The sequence below is a fragment of the Neodiprion lecontei genome, chromosome 2 (genome assembly GCF_021901455.1).
Source record: "Neodiprion lecontei isolate iyNeoLeco1 chromosome 2, iyNeoLeco1.1, whole genome shotgun sequence".
Lineage (NCBI taxonomy): Eukaryota > Metazoa > Arthropoda > Insecta > Hymenoptera > Diprionidae > Neodiprion > Neodiprion lecontei.
The window spans coordinates 17,985,376-18,008,630 of NC_060261.1; the positions used below are offsets into that span (position 1 = coordinate 17,985,376).

At 38.5% G+C, this 23,255-nt stretch overlaps 2 protein-coding genes across 4 annotated transcripts in view; both read left to right on the forward strand.

The window, feature by feature from the left end:
• LOC107218031 overlaps positions 1–23,255 on the forward strand; it is a 489,709-nt gene that overhangs the window by 317,100 nt on the left and 149,354 nt on the right. The gene's annotated exons all lie outside the window — the stretch shown is intronic.
• Positions 5,376–9,683, forward strand: LOC107220321 (transposon Tf2-1 polyprotein). The gene has a single exon (XM_015658873.2). The coding sequence runs from the start codon at positions 5,376–5,378 to the stop codon at positions 9,681–9,683; it is 4,308 nt and encodes a 1,435-aa protein (XP_015514359.2).

Sequence of the window (23,255 nt, forward strand, 5' to 3'; positions counted from 1 at the left end):
GGAGCAGGTTCAGACCTGCATACACTGGTAGGAGTGCAGCGGTCGAAACTGTTTCAAAGGGGGGGGGGGGGGGGGGGCAAAAAGATACTTTTTGAAACTAAAATTAAGTTTTAAAAAAATCTTTAAAATACTATACAAATTATTGTCAGGCATTTCTTCTATATTAGCAGCATCAATAACTCACATGATAATCAATTATAATAGAAAGACATGTAGTTCAAAATGGAAAGGAGAAAGAGAAAGTCAGAAAAATCACGCGAGTCTTACAGTAGTCGCCAATGTTGTGTAACATCTAATCTCGATAACACGAAAAATTTTTGTAAGAATATTAGAGTCGTGCATGGCAATGCGTCGTGCCGTTAAGGGGTCTACCCTAATTAGAATTTTAGGAAGCCAGAACGAAACTAAGGCAGGCTATTTTGAATGAAAATGAGTGCTATGAAGAAACTGAAGGCATAATGTATGGTGCAGGTATCGCTGATTAGACGTAAGTAAGATTTTGTCACGATTTTTCGTTAAAGAAAACTTTAAACGCGTTTTTCTCAAAATGACGTTTTTGGACGGCTTGTTTCAAAATAGCCTGCCTTCGTTTCGTTCTGGCTTCCTAAAATTCTAATCAGGGTAGATCCCTTAAAGACCAAGATCAGCAGAACTAACGGTTGACGGCTGTGTCTTCTGTTTCTTTCTCCCTTTCTCTCGGTCTGTCTCTCTCTCTCTCTCTCTCTCTCTCTCTCTTTCTCTTCTAAAACGTTATGAAAATTTTGCTCTTCACCGTGCTCGCTATCACGCTGCAGCACAAACGCCACCTGGTGGGAATTCTAGGCCGCACCGAAGAATCATATTATAATGAATTGAATTCTCCCTACATCCTGTCGCATTCGACACTGCCAGCTTCGTAACACAACAAATCCCTAAATGTTTTTGTGGTTAATTAAGTAAGTCTGAGTCAAGTAATATGTCATACCTGGAATCTTATCTTTTCATTCCACGTGTACCGCAGTGGGATTCAGCCCTAATTGGGTCAAATAAACGTGACTACACTTTCCGAATTCTACTTCTTCCAATCAGATGTGAGAACGGAATAAAGTATCCCGCAGGGTATAAGGTATTCGGTCATTGAGTATTTTCACTCGGCGTTGTAGCGGTACGTGAGAATACTTCACTCTGCACACTCAGGGTTGATCGTGAAGAAAATACGGAAGGTCTTTAGTAAGCACCGTGAAATTACAGCAAAGTCTACATAAAACTCCTTCAAACACGGTTGAATAATAATGTTTAAAATATGTTTTATCATACGGTGATTCGGCAGCCACAAAAGCTTCATCTCGTACCTTCTGCAGACTTCGGACCAATCACCACGCAAACGTGATCCAAGAACAGCTACGGCACTTTTCATAAATTATAGTGTATAATATGTGTATCGCCTAATGTAATGTGTGGTGCAAAGTGGACGAAAAATCATGTCAGTTATGTATCTAAATCATTTCACTTCAAAGCGCGCCCTTTTGACACAAGGTTTGTATCAATATTTCAAAATTTCATGAAAAATTTTATATACGACGTCTGTTGACGATATCCGTATGTAACTTCAATTTATCTTATTTCTCATCATTCCGGTTGGCCGTTTTATTTCTTCGTGTATCAATTAAGTAAAATGAAATAATTATGTTCAATTACTCGATTCGTTTATTATAAAGGCCGTAACTAGCGAGAGTGAGATGAATGAAGGTTATTAAAGCAGAAAAAATATGCGAGAACCGAATAAATATAAACACGACACGATCTGTCTACTCGGCGTTACGTTCGGCTAACGGGATGAGCTGTCAGTATCTAGTCAGTATCGCAAGGTGTAAATGCTATGGGATAATTATGTGTCCATGCGTAAATACGCGTACAGTCTGGTATTGTGGGAGCGTATGGCTATCAGCGTGTCGATTGGGATAACTTGCATAATGAAATTAACTTGTGGATAACTATGAAATGAGAGCAAGTCTATGCGGAATACGGGATTGGCAAGCTGGCCCCTGGGGACCTGATACGGGGGTTACGCCAGGATGACACACCGGGAAACTGGCGCAGAAATTACCTTCCGTGAATCATTAGTGGAAGCGAAAACGGTTATCGTGGGTTGACCGTCTCGAGTGGGTCTCGCAGTTGCGAGGAGATTCTCGTGATGGTTGACATGCTGGGAAACCAGCTTGGATATGAAACCCGTGAAATAACCGTATGGAGCGGCAGCGCCGTCGATTACGTGGGATGACCTTCCCGGAGCGTGACTTCAGGGTGGTTGACAAGCCGGGAACCCGGTGTGGCTACGTGGCCCAAGGTATAGATAACGCTGGTCCACAAAAATAAAAAATTATCTGAACTCGGCATGCGAAACACGTTTCCTTACGTACTTTTTACCGCTGAATCCGAATCTGAAGTCAGAATGGGGGTCTTCCGGGCTGATTTTCAACAAATGGATGGTGAAGGTGAAAAAATTTCAAAAATCAGATGTAAACACCTAATCTATAGATTAGTATATATTGTCCCAAAAACGTATAGCTATGATGATTGTCGCTGCTTTAACAGTTGTTTTTCGTTTTGACTTTGCAATGACTTTGATTTTGACCTGATAGACTCAAACCGATCCCAGATTCGGATTCAGTTACCCCAAAAACGTATGTTGTAGTGCTTGTAATTTCGAAAATTCATACGACTGTGTATCACTATTTGCTTACTTCCAACAGCCATTTACTGAAAATCACCCCGGAAGACCCCCCATTCTGACTTCAGATTTTGTAATGGTATCAACCGATTATGTACGGGTTAAAATAAACCGATATTATTTACCCACATGTCAAATAGATTCGCTAGTTATATTTCAGTGAAACTGGATAAAAGAAAACGTGTGAGACTACTGGTTGACGATGTTAGTATTGGAAGGAACACACCACCTAGAGAATTTGATTTTGCAATAACCAAAGATGTGGTGACTTCACTCTCAATTGAATGCCTAGAATTATCGAGTTATTAGCGACGATTGAATCAATGTCCTTGGTTTACAACGTTCTTGCTCCGATAGAATTCCTTGAGATTTCTTTAAATCTGAAGGTTAGTATTTTTAACGTTACACGCGCTTGAAAATTGCAAAATAAAAAAAAATGAATAAATAAGCAAATATGGTAAAACAGTTCCGTATGATGATTTCGATCATATCTCCAAACCAATTCATTATAAACAATCCGGATGGTACTCATTCCTAAGCTAGTGAAAATTCCCATCAGAAAATATTTATAAATAATTTTTCCTCGTAACATAACGTCTTTTTTTTCGTCAACACAAATCTTCGAATAGATTTTTCACGATAATTTACACGACCTAATTGTAAGATTCCAAAAATACCAGCCTGTCGCTCGTAGAATTTACAATAAAAACTGAAATTTTTATGACGGAGAAACACCGAAGTGTAAGTTAAAACTGAGGAAATCTTGTTCTTACTTTGCAATCAGGTCTAACGTAGGTTATATGGGGAAAAAATTCGGTATAAATAAAGTTATTTAAAAAGGTTTGTTTCGCGAGGCCAAGTAATCATTTATTATTTATAATTCTACAATGAGTACATTTTTTTGCAAAAAAAAAAAGATCTAGCAGTTCTTCTGCTATCTGATTGTCGCAAAATAGCATAGTCCGACAATTTGTAGTGGATCGCTTTGTCAAAAGTAAATTGTTCCACGCCATTTTCCTCACAGTTTTGTAAAGGTATCGTCCTGGTCAGTTCGAGTTGCCCTCAGTGGTGGTTGCAACCCCTTCCATCCGGATGCTCGGAGTCGAGCAGGGTTCAGTTTTGAGAGGAGAGAGGAAAGGGTGATGCCATAATTAAATACAATGATATTCGATTAACAAGTTGGAAGATAGTAAAAGCAATTTATTTATCTTGTCATGTGAACTTCTATGAGACAACATCGATACTGTGCAGGTGCTGCAGTCAACTTGGTGAAATTTTTTATTTTTTTTTTATTTGGATATCTACCTACAAATACGAACTCTTAACTAGCACGTATGTGTTATGGAAGATAATAGAATGCAATCACAGCATGTATAATGTCGCATAGCCCGCCCCGTGGAGTTTGAAATTTTCAAACTGAACTGAGTCCAAACAACGCTCCAGATTTCCGGCCAACGTTTCTGCAACCTCAAGTGCGAGGTATGGTTTCAGAAGAGATTGTGCCTACCAAGTGCGTATGAGAAGAACCTCCACTCCCAATGGTGGTCTGTGGTGCATAGACCACGAGTGGTTTGTGCCACGTAAGAGCCTGGGTTTTTGAAGTGGAGATCCATGGGATATTGGGCATTCCTTGTGGGTCAGCGAAGAAGGCAAGATATTTTTAGTTTGCCATTAGAAAGAGGCTCTGCGTGATACACCCCACAAGCACTACTGTCGGGTATTTGCTTAATAGGTATAATTATATTTGGTTAAGTCATTATTATACTACTGTATCGAGTCAACAAAAAAAACTTGCCACGATATGCGGCTTTCTGGAGTAATAGTAGTGGTATAATTCATTCGTAAATTTGGATGTGAATACGTCGCGATATAAATTTGAAACTTCAATTGCGCAATGCTAGTAGAAAGTACAATCACAGTGGATGAAACGTAATGCTATTGTAGGATTTTGGAAAAACGGCGACAGCGCCACGAGCGAGTGCGAATGGTGTGTGTGTGTGCGAGAGTGCGTGTTTGAAAAGATCGCCGCCAGAGAGCGCGCGAGAGCCACGAGGCAGTTGACACGAGGCAGTCGAAGAGTAAAGTCGACGTCGCGAAATTAGCATCGTAAGATTCTTTGTTCAATTCAATAAAGTATTTTCCTCTTTTTTCATCAACCCCATGAATTCGTCATTACCCGCGCGTATGTTCCAATAACACCAGGAACAGAAATTAATCCCATAAATTTGGGGGCTCAACCGGGATGACGCGCAGTATGGCGAATTTTCTAACCGCCGTTTAGAAAAAGTGTGAAACAAAGACGTAAGACGAGGTAAGACGAAAAGACGAAAAGACGAAAAGACGCAAGACGAAAAGACGAAACGAGGTAAGACGAAAAGACGAAAAGACGAAAAGACGCAAGACGAAAAGACGAAACGACGAAACGACGGAAAGACGAAAAGACGAAAGACGAAGATAGACGAAAGACAAAGGACGGTAACGACGAAAAGACGAGATCGAACGTGTTGAAACGCGGTAGCAACCGCGTGTCGAGCGTACAGCGTGTGCCCAAGACGCATAGAGGACACGTAGAGGTCGCGCGAGGCGCGTTCAGTGTAAACACGCGTCAGAGTAAAGAACGTTCGAGAAAGTGCTACGAGTGAAAGACAAAGACACGAACAGCAAAATGTTAGACCCGAAGAAGTGTACGACGAAAGCGTTAAAAGAAGCGCTGGCGTCCTTGGACTTGCCGACAACTGGCAATAAAGCCGAGCTGTTGCTACGTTTGACGAGAGCCGAAGGTTTCGATATGTCGACTCTGGAAGGATCCGACGGTCATACCGAAACAAATCAAGACGAAAATGACGACGAAGGTGCCGCTTCGATGCAATGCATGTTGGAGCTGTACAAAAAAGAGAAAGAACTTGCCGAACGCGAAGTCGCGTTGCTACGACGAGAGCTCGAGATGGCGCAGCGGAGGCAGACGGACGACGAGGCACGAGGTGCGACGAGCGCGGAACAACGGCCCGCGGTGACCTCGAGCAGAACGGTTGTTCACAACGATCAAGGCCCCACGCGCGTGAGTCTCTCGATGCTCGCAGATCTGTTGAGTTTCTTCGATGGAAACAACGAAGCGTACGAGAGATGGGAGAGACAAGTGCTTTTCCTGAAAGAAGCGTATAGACTAGACGAAGATTCAACGAAAATATTAATTGGAATGAGACTGAAAGAGAGGGCGCTAGAGTGGTTTCACTCTAAGCCCGAACACATTCAAATGGCGACGGGCGAACTGTTGCGTGAGTTGCGTGGAATGTTTTTCCAACGCCCGAACAAAATCGCTGTGAGACGACGCTTCGAGGAGCGAACATGGAAGAAGACGGAGACGTTCAATGATTACGCACACGAGAAAACGATCCTAGCGAACCAATTGGGTTTGCCGGAAGAAGAGATATTGCAATACATCGTAGACGGTATTCCGGATGCCAACCTGCGCGACGCCGCGCGCATTCACGGATTCACGACGAAAGCGGGGCTTCTCCAGGCCTTCGAAGAGATAACGCTGCGCGACCGCAGCGACACGACGAGAAGTACGGCGAAAAGTGAAAACAAACAAAGTGCGACGAAGACACCGGCGAAAAGTGAATCGAACCGATCGAGCGAAAGACGCGAAACAGTGCCAAGTGTCAATAAGAAAGATCGAGCTGTTGCACAGCGCTGCTTTAATTGCGGTGAGCGAGATCACGTAAGCCCAAAGTGTCCGTCGAAAGAATTGGGTCGAAAGTGTTTCAAGTGCGAAAAGTTTGGACATATCGCGGCGGCATGTCCCGGTGCGAGTGAGACGAAGAAAGCGTGCGTGCTTGCAGACACTTCGGCGAAAAACCAAAAGCAAGCGAAGCGTGTTGTTGTGAATGGAATGATTGTAGATGCGATTATCGACACTGCGAGCGATCTTACGATTATTCGAGAAGATCAGTACGACGATTTGGGAAAACCAAAACTCGTAGGTGAACCGACGCCATTCCGTGGCGTGGGGAAAGAAGTAAACAAGACAGTCGGGTTTTTTAACGCGACAATGAAAATTGACGAGCACGAATACGAGGTTCGGTTGTACGTGGTTAAAAAAGAATTGTTAGACCACAAACTCCTGATCGGTACCGATTTTCTCGATTGCGTTAAACTTTTCCGATCCCGCGGAATTTGCAAAATCGAACCATTAAACGATGTGAATGATGAGAGTGCAAGTGTGCCTGAAGTTTTGCGAATTCAAGCGATCGAGTTGAACGACAGCGACACAGCTGATTTGTCAAACGTATGTGTGAACGAAAATCGAGAAAAGATTGCAAGAATGATTAAAGAGTACAAGCCGGAAAGACGACGCGAAGTGGGTGTTTGCATGACGATTGTTTTGAAAGACGATGTGCCGATATATCAACGAGCGCGTAGGCTAGGCGAAGCGGAAAAGCGCGAGGTAAACGAACAAATACAAGAGTGGATGAAAGACGGGATCGTGCGCGAATCGCATTCCGATTACGCTAGCCCGATCGTCGTAGTTAAGAAAAAAGATGGTTCGAATCGTTTATGCGTCGATTATCGATTGTTAAACCAAAAGATTATTAAAGATCGCTACCCACTCCCGCTTATCGAAGATCAGCTTGATCTTTTGCAAGGAGCGAAAGTTTTCACGACGTTAGATTTGCGGAATGGATTTTTCCACGTCCAAGTTGAAGAAGCGAGCAGGAAATACACGTCGTTTATTGTCCCAGACGGACAATATGAATTCTGCAGAGTTCCTTTCGGACTTTGCAATTCACCTGCAGTTTTTCAGAAATTCGTTAACGCAGTTTTCCGAGAGTTGATTAAAGAGCGCGTTGTGTTAACGTATATGGACGATTTGATAATTCCGTCGAAAGACGATGCGAGTGGAATCGAGAACCTCGAACGCGTGTTTCAAGTTGCGAGCGAAGCGGATTTGATTTTTAAATGGTCGAAATGTAACTTTTTGCAACGCGAAGTAGAATTCTTGGGTCACGTGATTGGTCAAGGACAAGTTCGACCATCAGAGAGAAAGACGGAAGCCGTGCGTAAATTTCCGGAATTAACAAACATCAAACAAGTCCAAGCGTTTTTGGGGCTTACAGGTTATTTTCGCAAATTTATTCCCAAATATTCTTTGATAGCTCGTCCGCTGACAAATCTTTTAAGAAACGGTGTAGAATTTCGTTTCGAAGACGACGAACGAAATGCTTTCGAGAATTTAAAGATCGCTTTGACAACTCGCCCAGTTTTGAATTTGTACAAGACGAATGCTGAAACTGAATTGCACACGGACGCGTCAAAACACGGGTACGGCGCGGTGTTAATTCAAAAGAATGTAGACGACGACAAGTGGCACCCAGTGTATTTCGCGAGCGGCAAGACGACCGCAGCCGAGGAGAAATATTTTAGTTACGAACTGGAATGTTTGGCGATCGTGAAAGCTCTGAAAAGGTTTCGAGTTTATCTGTTAGGGATAGAATTTAAGATTGTAACCGACTGTCGAGCGTTTGCGCTTACGATGAAAAAGAAAGACATTTGTTTGCGTATTGCGCGATGGGCTTTTTATTTGGAAGACTTTAATTACAAAATCGAACATCGCCCAGGAAGAAACATGATGCACGTCGACGCGTTAAGCAGGAATCCGCTGCCTACTTGCCTGCTGATCGACGACCGAGAAGACGGTCTTGCAGCGAAACTGAAGAAAACGCAGCGTGAAGACGAAGATTTGAAGAAAATTATTGAAAATGTCGAGAACGGAGCGAAGACGGGGTACGTCATGCGCGGAGGAGTTCTCTACAAAGGAGTTGACGACGATATACGTTTGGTGGTTCCTCGATCATTGTGTTCGACGATTATTAAACGTGCACACGAGAAGGGACACTTTTCGGTAGCCAAGACCGAAGCAATTTTGGTAAAAGACTATTGGATTCCAGGGTTACGCGAAAAACTCGAAAAGATAATAAGAAATTGCGTCGATTGTATCGTGGCAGAGCGTAAACAAGGAAAACAAGAGGGCTATCTCAACGCCATCGCGAAAGGGATCACGCCATTGGACACGTTCCACATCGACCATCTCGGTCCCTTACCATCGACAAAGAAGAGCTATAAGCACATTTTGGTCGTTATTGATGGATTCACGAAGTTCACGTGGCTTTACGCAACGAGGTCTACGACAACGCTTGAGGTCATCGATCGTCTGAGCAAGCAAGCCGCAATTTTTGGCAATCCTCGTAGGATAATATCCGACCGTGGTACCGCGTTTACCGCGAAAGAGTTCGAAGATTACTGCAAGAAGGAAGAAATTGAACACGTTCTAACGACGACAGGAATACCCAGAGCGAACGGCCAAGTAGAGAGGGTTAATCGAACGTTAATTCCTCTGATCTCCAAGTTGGCAGCGCCAAAAGTAGGAGAATGGTTTCGATACTTGAGTCTAGCGCAGCAGTATCTCAATACATCTTTCCATCGCAGCATCGGATCCTCGCCTTTCCAAGTGATGTTTGGAGTACGTCCGCGTTTACGAGAAGACGTTTCGCTTCGAGAGATGGTAGAAAAAGAGTTCATCACGTCATTCGAAGAAGAGCGCGACGAGATCCGATGTCAAGCAAAAGAACGAGTGCAAAAGATCCAAGAAGAAAACAAAAACAGCTACAACAAAAAACGAAAGAAGGCGAGAACGTACAAGGAAGGTGACTTGGTCGCAATCAAGAGGACACAGCAGGGTCCAGGGCTGAAATTTGCGTCGAAATTTCTTGGTCCGTACGAGATCAGTCGCGTGTTGCGCCATGATCGATATCTGGTCCGAAAAGTTGGAGAACACGAGGGCCCACAGCAGACTTCCACGGCAGCCGATCACGTCAAGCCATGGGTCGAATACGAAGATTCGGAGGACGACGCAGGAGATGTCGAAGAGCCTCATCCGAGGGCGGATGAAAAATTTCAGGACGGCCGATTGTAGGATTTTGGAAAAACGGCGACAGCGCCACGAGCGAGTGCGAATGGTGTGTGTGTGTGCGAGAGTGCGTGTTTGAAAAGATCGCCGCCAGAGAGCGCGCGAGAGCCACGAGGCAGTTGACACGAGGCAGTCGAAGAGTAAAGTCGACGTCGCGAAATTAGCATCGTAAGATTCTTTGTTCAATTCAATAAAGTATTTTCCTCTTTTTTCATCAACCCCATGAATTCGTCATTACCCGCGCGTATGTTCCAATAACACCAGGAACAGAAATTAATCCCATACTATTAACGGTAATTTATTAAAAGTTACAAACTATATCGGCCGATTGAATGCTTCTCACTTATTCATTGGTTAATATTTAGTTGTTAGTGCATTTGCTCTTACTTTAACTTAACTTACTTGCTGACGAATTGTAAAACTATTATCAAAGTAATTGAATGCACTATAGAATTATATAATTCGTCATAATACTTTTCTTCTTCACTCGTATCGGTATAATTATTCAAACACTGGGACAAGTTTTTTTTTTTTTGTTGAAACAAATAGTTAAAAAATTGAATGAACAAAAAATAAATCTCGAATATTGCCAGCTCCATTTCTTCGTTCCGGAATAAATTAAACATCGATATCTAAGTCGTTATTGGAACGTTATCGTCCGGGTATTCGAGTGCTCTGTACGACCTCTCTCAAAACCAGCCAGCGCCAGCACCCCAGGGATGAAAACAGTATCGTTATTAACACATGGGAGTACTAATATGCGCGTCTCGCATTCTCCTTGGAATATAACCTGTTTAATAAGCCGCTAGCATTACCAGGTGTTTCTTATGCCTAATACCACACATTTCGGGTAATAAAATCGAATTAGCATATATATTTTTAACGACTCTATATTGTGTGCCGACATCTGTTTTCGCCAGTCATGTACCAATTTTCTCCAAACGATCTCCCCTGTGTGCTGAAAACTGGCCCGTTTCAATCCGCCACCAATATTTTATGCCGTTCGGATTTTATTAGGGCTTTTGCACAATACGGAAAGAGGGATGCCCAAAAAAAATTTCGGTTTTCTAAATGTTATCACCAAAGATGAGATATTTCTTTTAAGGCAGTAGTCCGGTCTAGAGCGACATTTTTGACGTCATTTTTGGGTTGGAATAATGTTTAAACCGTTGAAGTTGTCTTGATAAAATTTTACATATGTATTTATTGTTCCTTTGAAAATGTATCTACATTAAAAATAAAAAAGTGATGGTAAATATTTTCATGTAGTTTTTTATTTCTTCACAACATGGCCCGCCGAAAACCGCCTCAATCGGCGCCCACTCTGGGTGATGTTGTATACATCTGGAAAAAAAAAATATATATATATATATATATATATTCTCAATCTGTATGGGTATTCTGAGCACTGGTAGCAGAATTAGTACTTAAAAAAATTTTGTTACAAAATGGCGGCCTGTTAAACTTTGATTAACGATATTTCATACATTTTCGGGTATTCGACGAGTTATAAAATGTGGGCAAAATTATTGTTTGACTCAATTCTGCTACCAGTCCTCAGAAAGAGGCTACCGAAGGTATGTGCAAAATTTGAGCTCGATCGTTTAATTAGTTATCGAGATATCGTGGGCGCTGATTTGAAAAACATAGTTCTGTGATGAACGCGTTCAAAGTTTTGTTACCGCTAGATGAGATTTAAATTGAATTACCGATGCTTACTAGTTAATCTGCCAACCCGGGTCCATACATTGCTCCATCTTCCCTTTCGTAGAATTGATCTTGCTCCAATAGTGCAAGTTCTATTACTCTGCTAATTTTTGGAATATCAATAAACGGTTTTCACGAGCGTAATAAGAAAATCCTAAGGAATAATAGAATTAAAAAAAAAAGAAAGAAATAGATTTCCTCAAATTTCTAGACCAGACTACTGCCTTAACCGATACGTCACCACTAAACCCCAATCACCTACTCGTCAAATATTTCCAATGTAGGTATGATTTGTATTTATTCTACGCCATGTTTGTCATGGACGCTTATATAAAAAATACATCTTTGTGTTCATCACAGCAAAAATATTCTGGAATAACAAAACAAAACCGCTATTGCATACGCAATTTTGTTAAATTTCACTACGCGGAAGTTGGAATATCACTCTTCTTAGAACTATAGCAATTACATGCTATTATTTTAATTTTTATGTCACAGAATTATACGATAATCGTCAAAAGCTCTACACTTCCAACAACCCTGGCTACAAAAAGCAGATTTATGAATTTCTAATGGTCTCAAAATCCGAAAAACATGGGATGATTTTCAAGTTATTGAAGTATATTTTTCGGAATGTCAAATATCCGATAAATTTCTAGAATTAAATATTGTTGGAAGACTATTGATCTCTCATTTCAATTTCCCCGTTCTAAATTGGGATCTTGTTTCAAAAATTGTTGAGCTCAAAGGCTCTGCGTGTAAACGTACATACGTGAGATATGCACACTGGTTTGTTAATAAAGAGACCACATTGTACTCAGGACTTTGAACAATTGAAAGATATTTCACTATTTGTATAGGTGCAACGAGCTTCTAATATTTCGATGTTCAATGAGTAATTGAATTTATTAGGAAATTCAATAGAAAATGTGTAAAGAGTATAATTTGTGATGTGTTTACTACGGACAATTGCTGTCAACCTGATTCCAGTTTGCTTCCAGCTGATTATAGATTTTCATTTTAATCAGTGGCCTGCAGCCCCTGCTTATATTCACAAGGAGGCAGGAGATATGGTGTTGTAACTCTTCATTGGTTCGCCCTTTTTGGGAATAAAAACACTTGTCTTCTGTCACATGAGTAGTCTTCAGTTCTTGCCTTATCGTTTATGGTATTGGTTTAGCCAACTTAGCGAGGACTGCTGAGTTTTCTTTCTCCAAACATCCCAAATTGACAAACTATGATTCCCTACTCTGCTTCAAGTTACTCCTTGTCTTTGCTACTCAGAACGTCGAAACCTGAAACCCTTGAGCTCTTCGAGGCGCCAGTGAGTCCGATGACAAATGGATTACATAACTTCATCGTAATTGAAAAACTATCAGGTGCATTGATTTTCTTGAATAAAAACACACAACAAAATAAAATCCAAAGGAATCTACAAAATCTTGGTGAATTACAGCCAAAAAAAAAAAAAAATGCCAAATTCATAATTTATTACTACTCGCTAATGAGGATGCTCTCAAGATTTAAAATAGAATTCTATGTAGTGGAATTATTGAAAATCAGGCGTAGATGGGCTTTTCCATTTGAACGTAGAAAAGTGTGCGATTCTCTGACCAAAATGTAAATTCTTATAGATCATACTATCCGTTATTTGACAAACCTAGCTCACATCTATGCAATGCTAACCAGCGTATAAATAAATTGTATCTTCAATATTAACCCTCACATAAAACACATAATCTTCGACTGGAATTCGCAAGACTTGGAGTCATGGACTCCACTCCGCCGACTAAATGCCAAGAACGCTAGGAAAGGATTCATAAGCACTTTGCAAGCTCCTTTTCCTAGAACAGAGATTTTCTGTCGGCACTTCATCGCTTGGTCGTTCCAGACGAATCGTCTCGTGCTAACATATTTAAGAACGTTGTTCACCAATCATTAACAGGGTTGCAAATTTTTTAATGAAAAAGTAATGCATTAACCATTACTTTTTCAATTCATAATGGAAATAATTTCCATTACACTATTAAATTATTTCCATTATGAATTGAAAAAGAATAAGCATTTAAACTGCGCCTACATTTCATTCTTCATTTAAATCCTGAGTCAGAAAAGAGAAGTTAGAATTAATTTAGTCATTTAGACAGAATAAAACTATTTTAGACATCAGACGAAAAAGTCGAGAACAAAATTCGACATTGCATAAAACAGACTTATTCAAATGGACAGAACAATATTGATTTTGAATTCACGCGTAGTACAGGTCAATCCAAATCATATATGAGGATGAAGTTGGTGACGTTACCTTAACGAGGCAAGTTTGGGAGAAATCGCTAATTCGCATCTTTATGATTTTACAAAATTTATCGAACGATTATGAACAAAATATACACTTATTCTGAAAGGCCAACTCCTTGAAAGTCATCCTAAAATTACCCAATAATAATTTTTTCTGCTGATATATTGTTACGTTAACATTACTAACTTCAGCCTAATAACCATACAAGACTCACATCAGAAACTTTCAACTTTAATATTATTGATGTGACTACACTTAGTGAATCTTGTGAGTGAATAAAATCATTGTCGAAACCGAATTTTAAGAATCGATCCACAGAATTTGTTAATCAATGTATATTTAATTAAAGTATTTATGTTAAGAGAATTATTTCAATAAAGCATAGTGCAGATTGTAATACTGTGAATGTGCAAATAAATTAAAATTTAATAATTGCTTGATTCGAAATCAACATTATAATTGAGTGATTCGTTATTTCATCTAATTATCTATAAAACTAGTTAATTCACCCATCTCACATTTGTAATCATTCATTCCTTGTAACTATTTTTCTTTCGAAATAAATTCGGGTACTTGATACCACCGTTGATACATCAATCTTCAAAAAATTTGTAATAAATTTTTTTATAACTGTATTGGTTTTTATAAAAGTTATTAACAATTGTATAGGTTAACAGGATAATTGGTCAGCTATATAAATTTATTTGATTTAGACATTGAGTAAAGAGTCTATAAATGAATATACAGTTGTCAAATTTACAAAATATTATTACAAATTACCTTAATTGATGAATTTCAGATTTTGACCAATTACCAATTAGATATCCTTATATTTTAGAAGTGTCGTACGTTACAGATGAATTGTCTTGATTTGGAGTAGGTTGTCAGTACTTACAATTCGATTAGCCAATTTTCAAAATTTACCATTACGAAAAGTAGATGTATATAAATTTCCCAACTTACTTGTCATCATAGCTTTCCTTGAATATAATAATAATTTCTTAGTGGATAAATTGATGATACTTTCTTAAACTACAACGATTATGTGTTACAACTACTTTGTTATTTTGTTTGGTATCTACCAGTCTATAAGTATTACCAATTCTGACTCGATAAATTCTATAAGGTCATTGGTAAAGCCCAAAAATGTGTGAGCCACCTTATCGATTACAGGAGACGGATAAAGAACTCTTAATAAAACAACATCTCCTAAACTTAACTCTACTGTTGAGATACCTTTTTGATTTCGTCTGCACTGCTCAAAATTCTTTGGGGTTTTTACTATTGCTATTCGCGTTTCAATTGTAATATCCGTTATTGTTGGAAATTTAATCTTCATGTTTCTTTCATAACACGTTCTGTTAGATTTGATTGAGGATGGCGAGTTGAAGAAAATATGTCTCCTTTTTCTAAACTAACTTTCTTTCCATTTACTATGAATTGTGTTCCATGATCTGATAAAATAGCTTTAGATTTTCTGATATTGATGAAGTAGTGGTTCGAGATTTCATTCAAACTAGCTTGTGTTGTAGCTCTTATGATTATTTGAACATGGTACTAATAAATTCACCCGATTTAACCTTATTTTGTCGGTGTGCATAATTTTTACTGAAAAAATTACCTACCAAATTATCTTTTTCCTTGCATGATATTTTATATCAAAAGTATGTTGCTACAATAAGAAACTTCATCTCATTAAACGCGAGTCAAGAAAAGGTGTACTTCGTAGAAATGTTAGTGCTTTATGATTAGATATAATTTTAAAATGAGTACCGTACAAATAAATTTGAAATTAATTAATTGCGCGTACCATAACCAATAGTTCTTATTCTGTTGCACAATAATTTAGTTCTGATTTTAATAAGCAACGACTTATCAAAGATATAACGTATTGATGACGTCTTTGATATAATATTCCACTAATACTGGACTTACTTGCATCTGTTTATGCACTAAAGATCTTATTTTGCTTGTGGTGTTTTAATGTTACGCAACTTACAAAGTTTTTCTTCAAATTCTCCAGTTCCATCTGATATTTTTCCTGCCATTTACGTACACTATCTTTTCTAAGTAATTCTCTAAATGGTTGAATGTAATTTGAGTATTCTAGACTGAACTTTCGATAAAAATTACGAATGCTTGAAACTTGCTATGAAAGTGTACGGTTCATTGGTGGACGAGAATTACGTATAACTGCTTTTTGGAGTTTACTCCTTAAGAAACGATTTGAGTTATAGGGCCCGGTACGGAAATTATATGAGGAGTAAAATCAAGTGTAACACGAAAACTTGACGCGTTATAGAAAGAGACAAACATATATATTGAACGTGCAAAAGAATGACTGAGAATGAGATGGAATACATCACACAGTGTATCCTATACTCGGGGTCTCCTCTTTGTGCGGTGCTTCGTAGTCTCACTGTATAGTTCGCTACCTCTGGTCTGAGAGTTGAATGTGTGCGTATGTCTGTACGTGTGTGTTGTGTGCCTGCGTATGAATTTATAAGACGTGACGTTATCACCTCAAAATATTTGAAAATATGGAAGAAATTGATTTAGATGATAATGAAGAAGAATCCGAAAAACACATGGATGCGGTTAATTGGTACGCTTATCGTTTACATTTATGAATAATATACATTTCAAACACGAACAACTAGATCTTTTATTTAGTGTTTTTATTAGTTTTGACTAATTGATTTAATATATTTTATATTTATACATTATTTTCATTACTTATATTAACCCTTAGCGGCACACATTTTTCCTTACTTACTATCGACTTGAATTTTGTACTCGAGGGTTTTTGGGTCGCTGATTACGAATCTGCACTCAAAATTTGAAAATTCAAGATGGCGGATTCAATATGGCGGACCAAACGTGCAAAAAGTCGTTTGACAAGAGCGAAAGTTGGTACTCGGGGGTTTTTAGGGTCGCTGATTACGAATCCGTACTCAAAAGTTAGAAATTCAAGATGGCGGATCCAATATGGCGGACCAAAATGCAAAAAGTCGTTTGACAAGAGCGAAAGTTGGTACACGGGGGTTTTCGGGGTCGCTAATTACGAATCTACACTCAAAAGTCAGAAATTCGAGATGGCGACAAAAAGTCCCTTGACGAAAGCGAAAGTTGGCACTCGAAAATTTTCGGAGTCGCTAATTACGAATCCGCACTCAAAAGTTAGAAATCCAAGATGGCGGATCCAATATGGCGAACCGAAAATGTAAAAAGTCGTTTGACGGGAAGGAAAGTTGGTACTCAGGGGTTTTTGCGGTCACTCATTACGAATATGCACTCAAAATTTGGAAACTTTTGAAGTAATATAAATAATCCGAATAATTACAGATATATGTTTGTTTCTCTTATCATTTTGGAAGATGCGTTCATTTACCCTCTTTTTCTATTCGCTATATATCATAATTATCGTTCGTAAGGAGCAAACTCCAGTCGTGCGTCGGAGCTGACACACACAATTTTTATTTTTTTTAGGATTTGGTTCGACAGTGATAATTAGCACTACTAGAAATGATCGAATTCACAGATAATGACGAGCTGAACGAGAAATCTCTACGAGGTGATCATGGGAGTTCATGATACAGAAATCACAAGGTCTGTAAATCGAACATAAATCTAAATCTCGTAGTGAACCGAAGATCTCTCGTGACTTTCATCCCAAAACGTAAAACTTACTTAAATATGTATTTTTGGTTTAATGTAAACGCCTTCAGTCTTCGTTATCGCCTAAAGTAAGGATGAGTGGTAATTAGTGCTAACACCGCAGTGAATCGCAAATCTTTGTTGCAGGCAAAGAGAGAGTATAAAACGCTTTCCAAATAAAGCTTGAAACAATATCGAGGCGGATGAATTCTATAGCAGAAGGATAAAGGAGAGTCGGAAAAGCCCTTGCTAAAACCTTTAATCAATTCGTGTCGATTTCGATGAGGACACAATTTATCTGCTAAAAACAAGCAGACCGAAAACCTGAACCAGACAAATTGATCACGGAGAATCCGGAGCTTTTTATCATCAATTTTGAGCTGTATTCAACCATTCTCGACTAATTGACCGCGTGGAAAGAAAAAGTCGATAAAAATCATCCCCCGCTTTGGTGGAGGCCGAAAGCTCGCAATCTTTTATAACCTAATTAGGTGATCGCTTTCACGCGAGCTTTTGCAAGTTTTGAAGTATCAATTTTATGGAAGTTTATTCGCGTTGCCTTTCACCTAGCAATGGCTAACCAACGGTGATTTAATCTTGAGACTGAAATCGTCTTTTCACAAGATACGTGAGGACTTCTGTACGTGTTGCCGTGTCTTGACGTCTAATCAGGGGAAACCCGTGACGAAACTTTCAGTAACGATCAAATCGCCAACTCACGGTCTGTCGCATACTATAGCAGAACGTGTTTCCCTAGACCACGAAACATCTCTAAACAGAGTTTGTCGAACGGTGTCGTGTTAAAAATTATCATCAATAAACTGTTTTCAACCAAGAAAAGTCAATTCTTTAAGTCGATTTATTTTTCAGATCGCTCGTTCAAGATTTCTTTTTTTTTTATATCTTCAAAAAACCCTGATGTAGGATCATTTCAGTGTCACGGGATGAATGATTGTGATGAACAAGCGGAAAGCAGAGGAACTCGTATTTCGGAGTTGAATGTTTGAGCATATAATTGATTCGTTGTGAAAGATATGGAGAGCACAATGAGGAGATGTGGAGGAGGTAAAAGGAAGGAGAGGTGAATTTAGATGTTGGCCTAATGAAAGATGACTTGAGAGTATATATTACATGGAAGGCAGCATGCAAGGGACTGGTTAGTTACAGTTTAGGAGTAGAGGGAGCATTCTGATGATGCGGTATGGGAACTGAGGGCGCGAGGTCGTGATAAGAAGAGGATGTAGGGTATAAGCTGTAAGAGTGTAGGAAAAGAATCCAAGCTCTGGAGGACGTAAAATTAGTAAGCAAACTACATCGAAAGATATTTTTCTAGAATTATTGAATAGCACAAATCTATAAAGCCATCCCAGTTCAGTACTTGATGACGCATGATCTCAACTCTGATATCGCTTGCAGTGTCGATTGTAGCACGTTATAATTCCGAAAGAAACTGGAAGAGCAAAACTAAAATCTGGTGTTCGTGTTAATAGTCCAGTCAGGAATTCTATTGCAGAGCATAAAAAAAAACGTTACCATGAGTCAGAAAAGTAGAAATAAAAAAACCTCATAAAAATACGTCGAAACGTTACTCGAAATCTATAAAGAAATTTCCATGAATCTTTGACAAATAACAATACAGACACACATTAATTTGTCTGTCATATTTCATTTCTAAAAAACACCAGTGCATCAATTGTCACATATGGGGCTCAACCTGCTTGCATTGTGAATAAAGCGAAATATCATTGTAATAACGTTTAGTAACGAATAATCGCAGTGATTATTATGAATATATTATTGTTCGTAAAAATTTGAGTTGACTCATGTAACGGACCTATTTTTTTCCACAATATTCATGGACTCGATGTGTTTGAGGGTAGTATGTGAAATAATAAAAGATGACACAATAGATAAAGTTGAAAAGATAGACGATTATCGTTTCATTTTAACGCTGATTTCAGCAACCCTGATCTTTCAATTTAAATGCCTGAAGAGGCTATCAAACATTTGTAAAAAGTTGATTTAGTTACAAGAGGGTCGTAACAAAATGAAACTACGTTAACTGATAGATTACTCTAACAATAAGATACGCAACACAATCAAATTATACCTCGAGTCCCATTCTTCGAGATCAAACGTAATACCGCATATTTCGCTATTGTGCGCCACAAGTTTAGGGCAACAACAAAACAAAAAAACACGCTCCAAGCATCTCGTGCGTCTGTGCACCTTACGTCTTCATTATTTTGTTTATTTATTTATTTTTTTTTCTCAAAAACGACACGAGTTACAAAACATGTTATAGTGTAATTAGCCTCCAACAAAAAAATAAAAATCTGTCCGACCTGCTAAGGGAATGAACCAGTGTCTATCCAAGAAGATGAGTAAAAGCAGTGAACACAACCAAGACGACAATTCCGAGGAAAAACTTCGTGAAAAAATAAAAAGATTGAAAAAAAAAATCCAACGTGGATGAAATCGTAAATCACCCAACAGGTCCAAACTAGGTAAAAAATAAAGGTCGGTGGCGTTTTCTCTTTTTAAATGCAACACATCCGTGTGTTAATTCACTGGTTTTTTTTTTTTTTTGGGCTGACAAATTATGCACGTAGGAGGTCATGATCGTCAGTAGCTGTATGCGAATGTGTCTTTTCAAATAAACCAATCTCCAAGGAAAATAATGAAAATCATACTCCAAATTCGCATGGTAAAATTCTCGGGGAAGAAATGCTTTCTAACGATGTACCCGACCAACATGTTGAGATTAGAGTCGAGGAAAGTTCTCGAGGATGACCGAGCAGCCATAACAGTCGATTTTCTGGTGTTTCATCCAGATCTGGCGTCCCGGTAGACATCGTACTTGACCAAAGGTTTGTCAAAAGATATCATGGATGATCTGTTATCAGAGCATCCGAGGAAGGGAAACGTCTTGTTGGAACTGGAGATTCTAAATTACGAGAATGCAGTTACACTCAACGAAGCTAGATTAGAGAAAGATAATCTCTTTGCATAATTAAACGCACATCAATAACATCCGGATGAGAAGGATTGACGTGACGACTGCGGAGACACCTGGTGGTCCAGTAGATATAAGTCCACGAATAGGCTTCCGCTGGTCCTGGGTTCGATTCTTATGGTCGTACGTTAATTTTTCTCATCGCGAATATCTTTCATTTATATAATCTCTTCACCCAAGAACAGAAGTGGACTGGTATAGCCCTTTTACCCTTGGGGACAGCTAGCAGCATGAATTTAAGAGACGGCGATGATCTAGTAGATCGTTTGAAACTTCTCGAACACCTTGCCGATGCGGGAACGTGTCCAACACAACTACACCACCAGATCTCGTCTACGAGGAAGGTCTTCATGGCTCCTTTATTATCGAAATCGGCCGAAGATTTAGTACAGAAAACAAGTCCAGATGAGGAGACTACCTCTATGGAGAATAATTTACAGATACTCTTGGATTCGCTAAATCAATGGTAAAAATGGGCAAGGAATTGAGGTATCAGAGCCAGCTAGCCCCTTCTACGAGTACAGTGAAGAAACTCTTTTCAAGGCCAGCGAGACGCTTTTTAATCTGGAAAGGCGCTTATACAAGACAGGGAGAAACGTATCAGGACGAAAAGACGGGTAACCTAAAGCGAAATTTCCCGAGGCGGTTCCCACAATTTCAAGGCATCACAAACGAACCGTGACAATTAGAAAAAAATCGAGTAATACTCCTGGATCAGTGACGATTTAAAATGAGGAGATAAGAATAGCTGGTCGCTTAAAAAGTTTCCTTCAGACATGAAAAAATATTACAAAGGATAAATTCATTCTTGAGTGTATAAGAGACTACAAAGTACCATTTTGTGAACCTTTTCATCGATGTGTCATTTATTCAAGAAATTTTTCTTCTGACGAAGAGAGAGATGTATAAAAAAAAATGTCAAAAGTATTGATCATTGGCGCATTATTCGATGTAGACCATTGATGGGAGCATTTTTTTTTTTTTATCTTCTCTTCATAGTCCCTAAACCAAATAACACTAAGCGCTTTATCTTGAGTCTCAAGGGTTTTAATCAATTCGTAGAAATGTCCCATTTAATCCTCCGCGGTCACATATTCTAGTAACACGCTGGTCACGCTGGTCACGCCGAGTCGCAGTAACCCTAACCATATTTTAAGTAGCTGTCGCATCGCTTTGATTGATCAAAGTCTTCTGAAAAAAATGTAGGGTTACACTTTGGATATTCGTTGTCATATGAAAAATCAAATGATGAAACGGTGCAAAAGAATCTCGAAGGTGTAACAGTGTAAGTACTTTTTTTTTTTACTAAAAGATTCATAACTTTTTCATTTTTCAGTATTTTTTTTTTATTGAATTTTATAGATTATACTTTTGAAATATTATACCTTCAGGGAAAAAATAGATTGATAGTGAGCGATCTGATAGCAATTTAGTCTGAGATCTGAAGAAAATCTATTTTGGAGTAAAGTAGAAACGCATAATTATGAAAAAAGTTTCAGTATTTTTCCTCGTTCAATTATACTTATTTAGTGTTAAAGTTGAGAGTGGGGTCGTTTCGACCCCGCGTGACCGTGGAGGGTCAAGAAAAGTAACAAAGCTTATCGCACGTAATTCTTACATGCTCAGTTTAGATCTGAAAGATACATATTATTCAGAATAGGAAATATTTACATTTCACTTTTAAAGGTCAATCTCTGAATTTACATGCTTTCTTCTCTTTCGATTGTGTACAAGCCCCTTTGTATTTGGGGCATTCCATGAAATATCGATCAAGATTCTAAGTCGATGTCTCAGATTGGCTTTATCATTTTTTGTATGAAAGTACACGACGAAAAACGCAATCGCAATTTACTTCCGAATATTTTGACCCAGTGTATCTGCAGAATAATTTAAAAACTTGAAAAAAAAAACCCACTTTCTAGAATCTGAAAACAATCAGAAAAATCTTATAAAATATGGAAAAAATTTTGATCCCCGTTAAAAGATGGCAATTTCATAACTTGAAAAGATAATGCGGGGAAAAAACCGATTGTTATTGGATTACATTTTTGACATAAGAATAAACATAAGAGCTCATTAAAATATGGACCGAAAATTGTCTATTCAGAGAGATATTGTAATGAGCTATTATTTTCATTCTTATGTCAAAAATTTCCATCCAATAATAATAAACTTTTTTTTTGAATTATTCTTTCTTTTGTTTATTTATTTAAATTATGAAATCTCCATCTTCTAATAGGAGTCAAAAATGTTGTTATATTTTATGAGATTTCTCTGAATTGTTTCAGATTTTAGAAAGTCGTTTCTTTTTTCAAGTTTTTAAATTATACTGCAGCTACGCTGAGTAAAAAAATTCTGAAAAAAATTGCGATCACATTTTTCGTCATGCACTTTTATACAAAAAATCATAAAACCAATCTGAAACATCAAATTCACTTCAGAATTACCAGATTAATACAAACCTCATTTGTAAAAATGATTGTGTCCACTACAAGGGAATTTCCTCGGGTAATTGGTTCGTTAATAGCAGCTTATCCAATGGTAGCATACGGTTGGCTTTATGGTGAATGCTTAGAATGTGAGAAATTACTCGCATTCACCCTACATAATCAAGATTATGTGAGTATAAGATTTAACGATTTCCAAAAGTGTTTAAACGGAAATATTAAGGTAGAAATCAAGAATTCTATTATCTAAACAACACTGTCAGACAATTTATTCCTTTGGCAGAAATATTCTCTGATGCGTGTACCACAGGTTGGGACACCCACTCTGATCAGAAGAATACTCACGGTTTTTGGTCGAAACGTACCATAATAACCATCTTTAATCAGTAAGGCTTTTTAACGTTTAAACTCACTTACCTTCTGTTTACTTCAACTCTCTGGTTATTATCATT

Coding starts and splice junctions, on each gene's coding strand:
- LOC107220321 (XM_015658873.2), top strand. CDS start 5,376: ATGTTAGACCCGAAGAAGTGTACGACGAAAGCGTTAAAAGAAGCGCTG.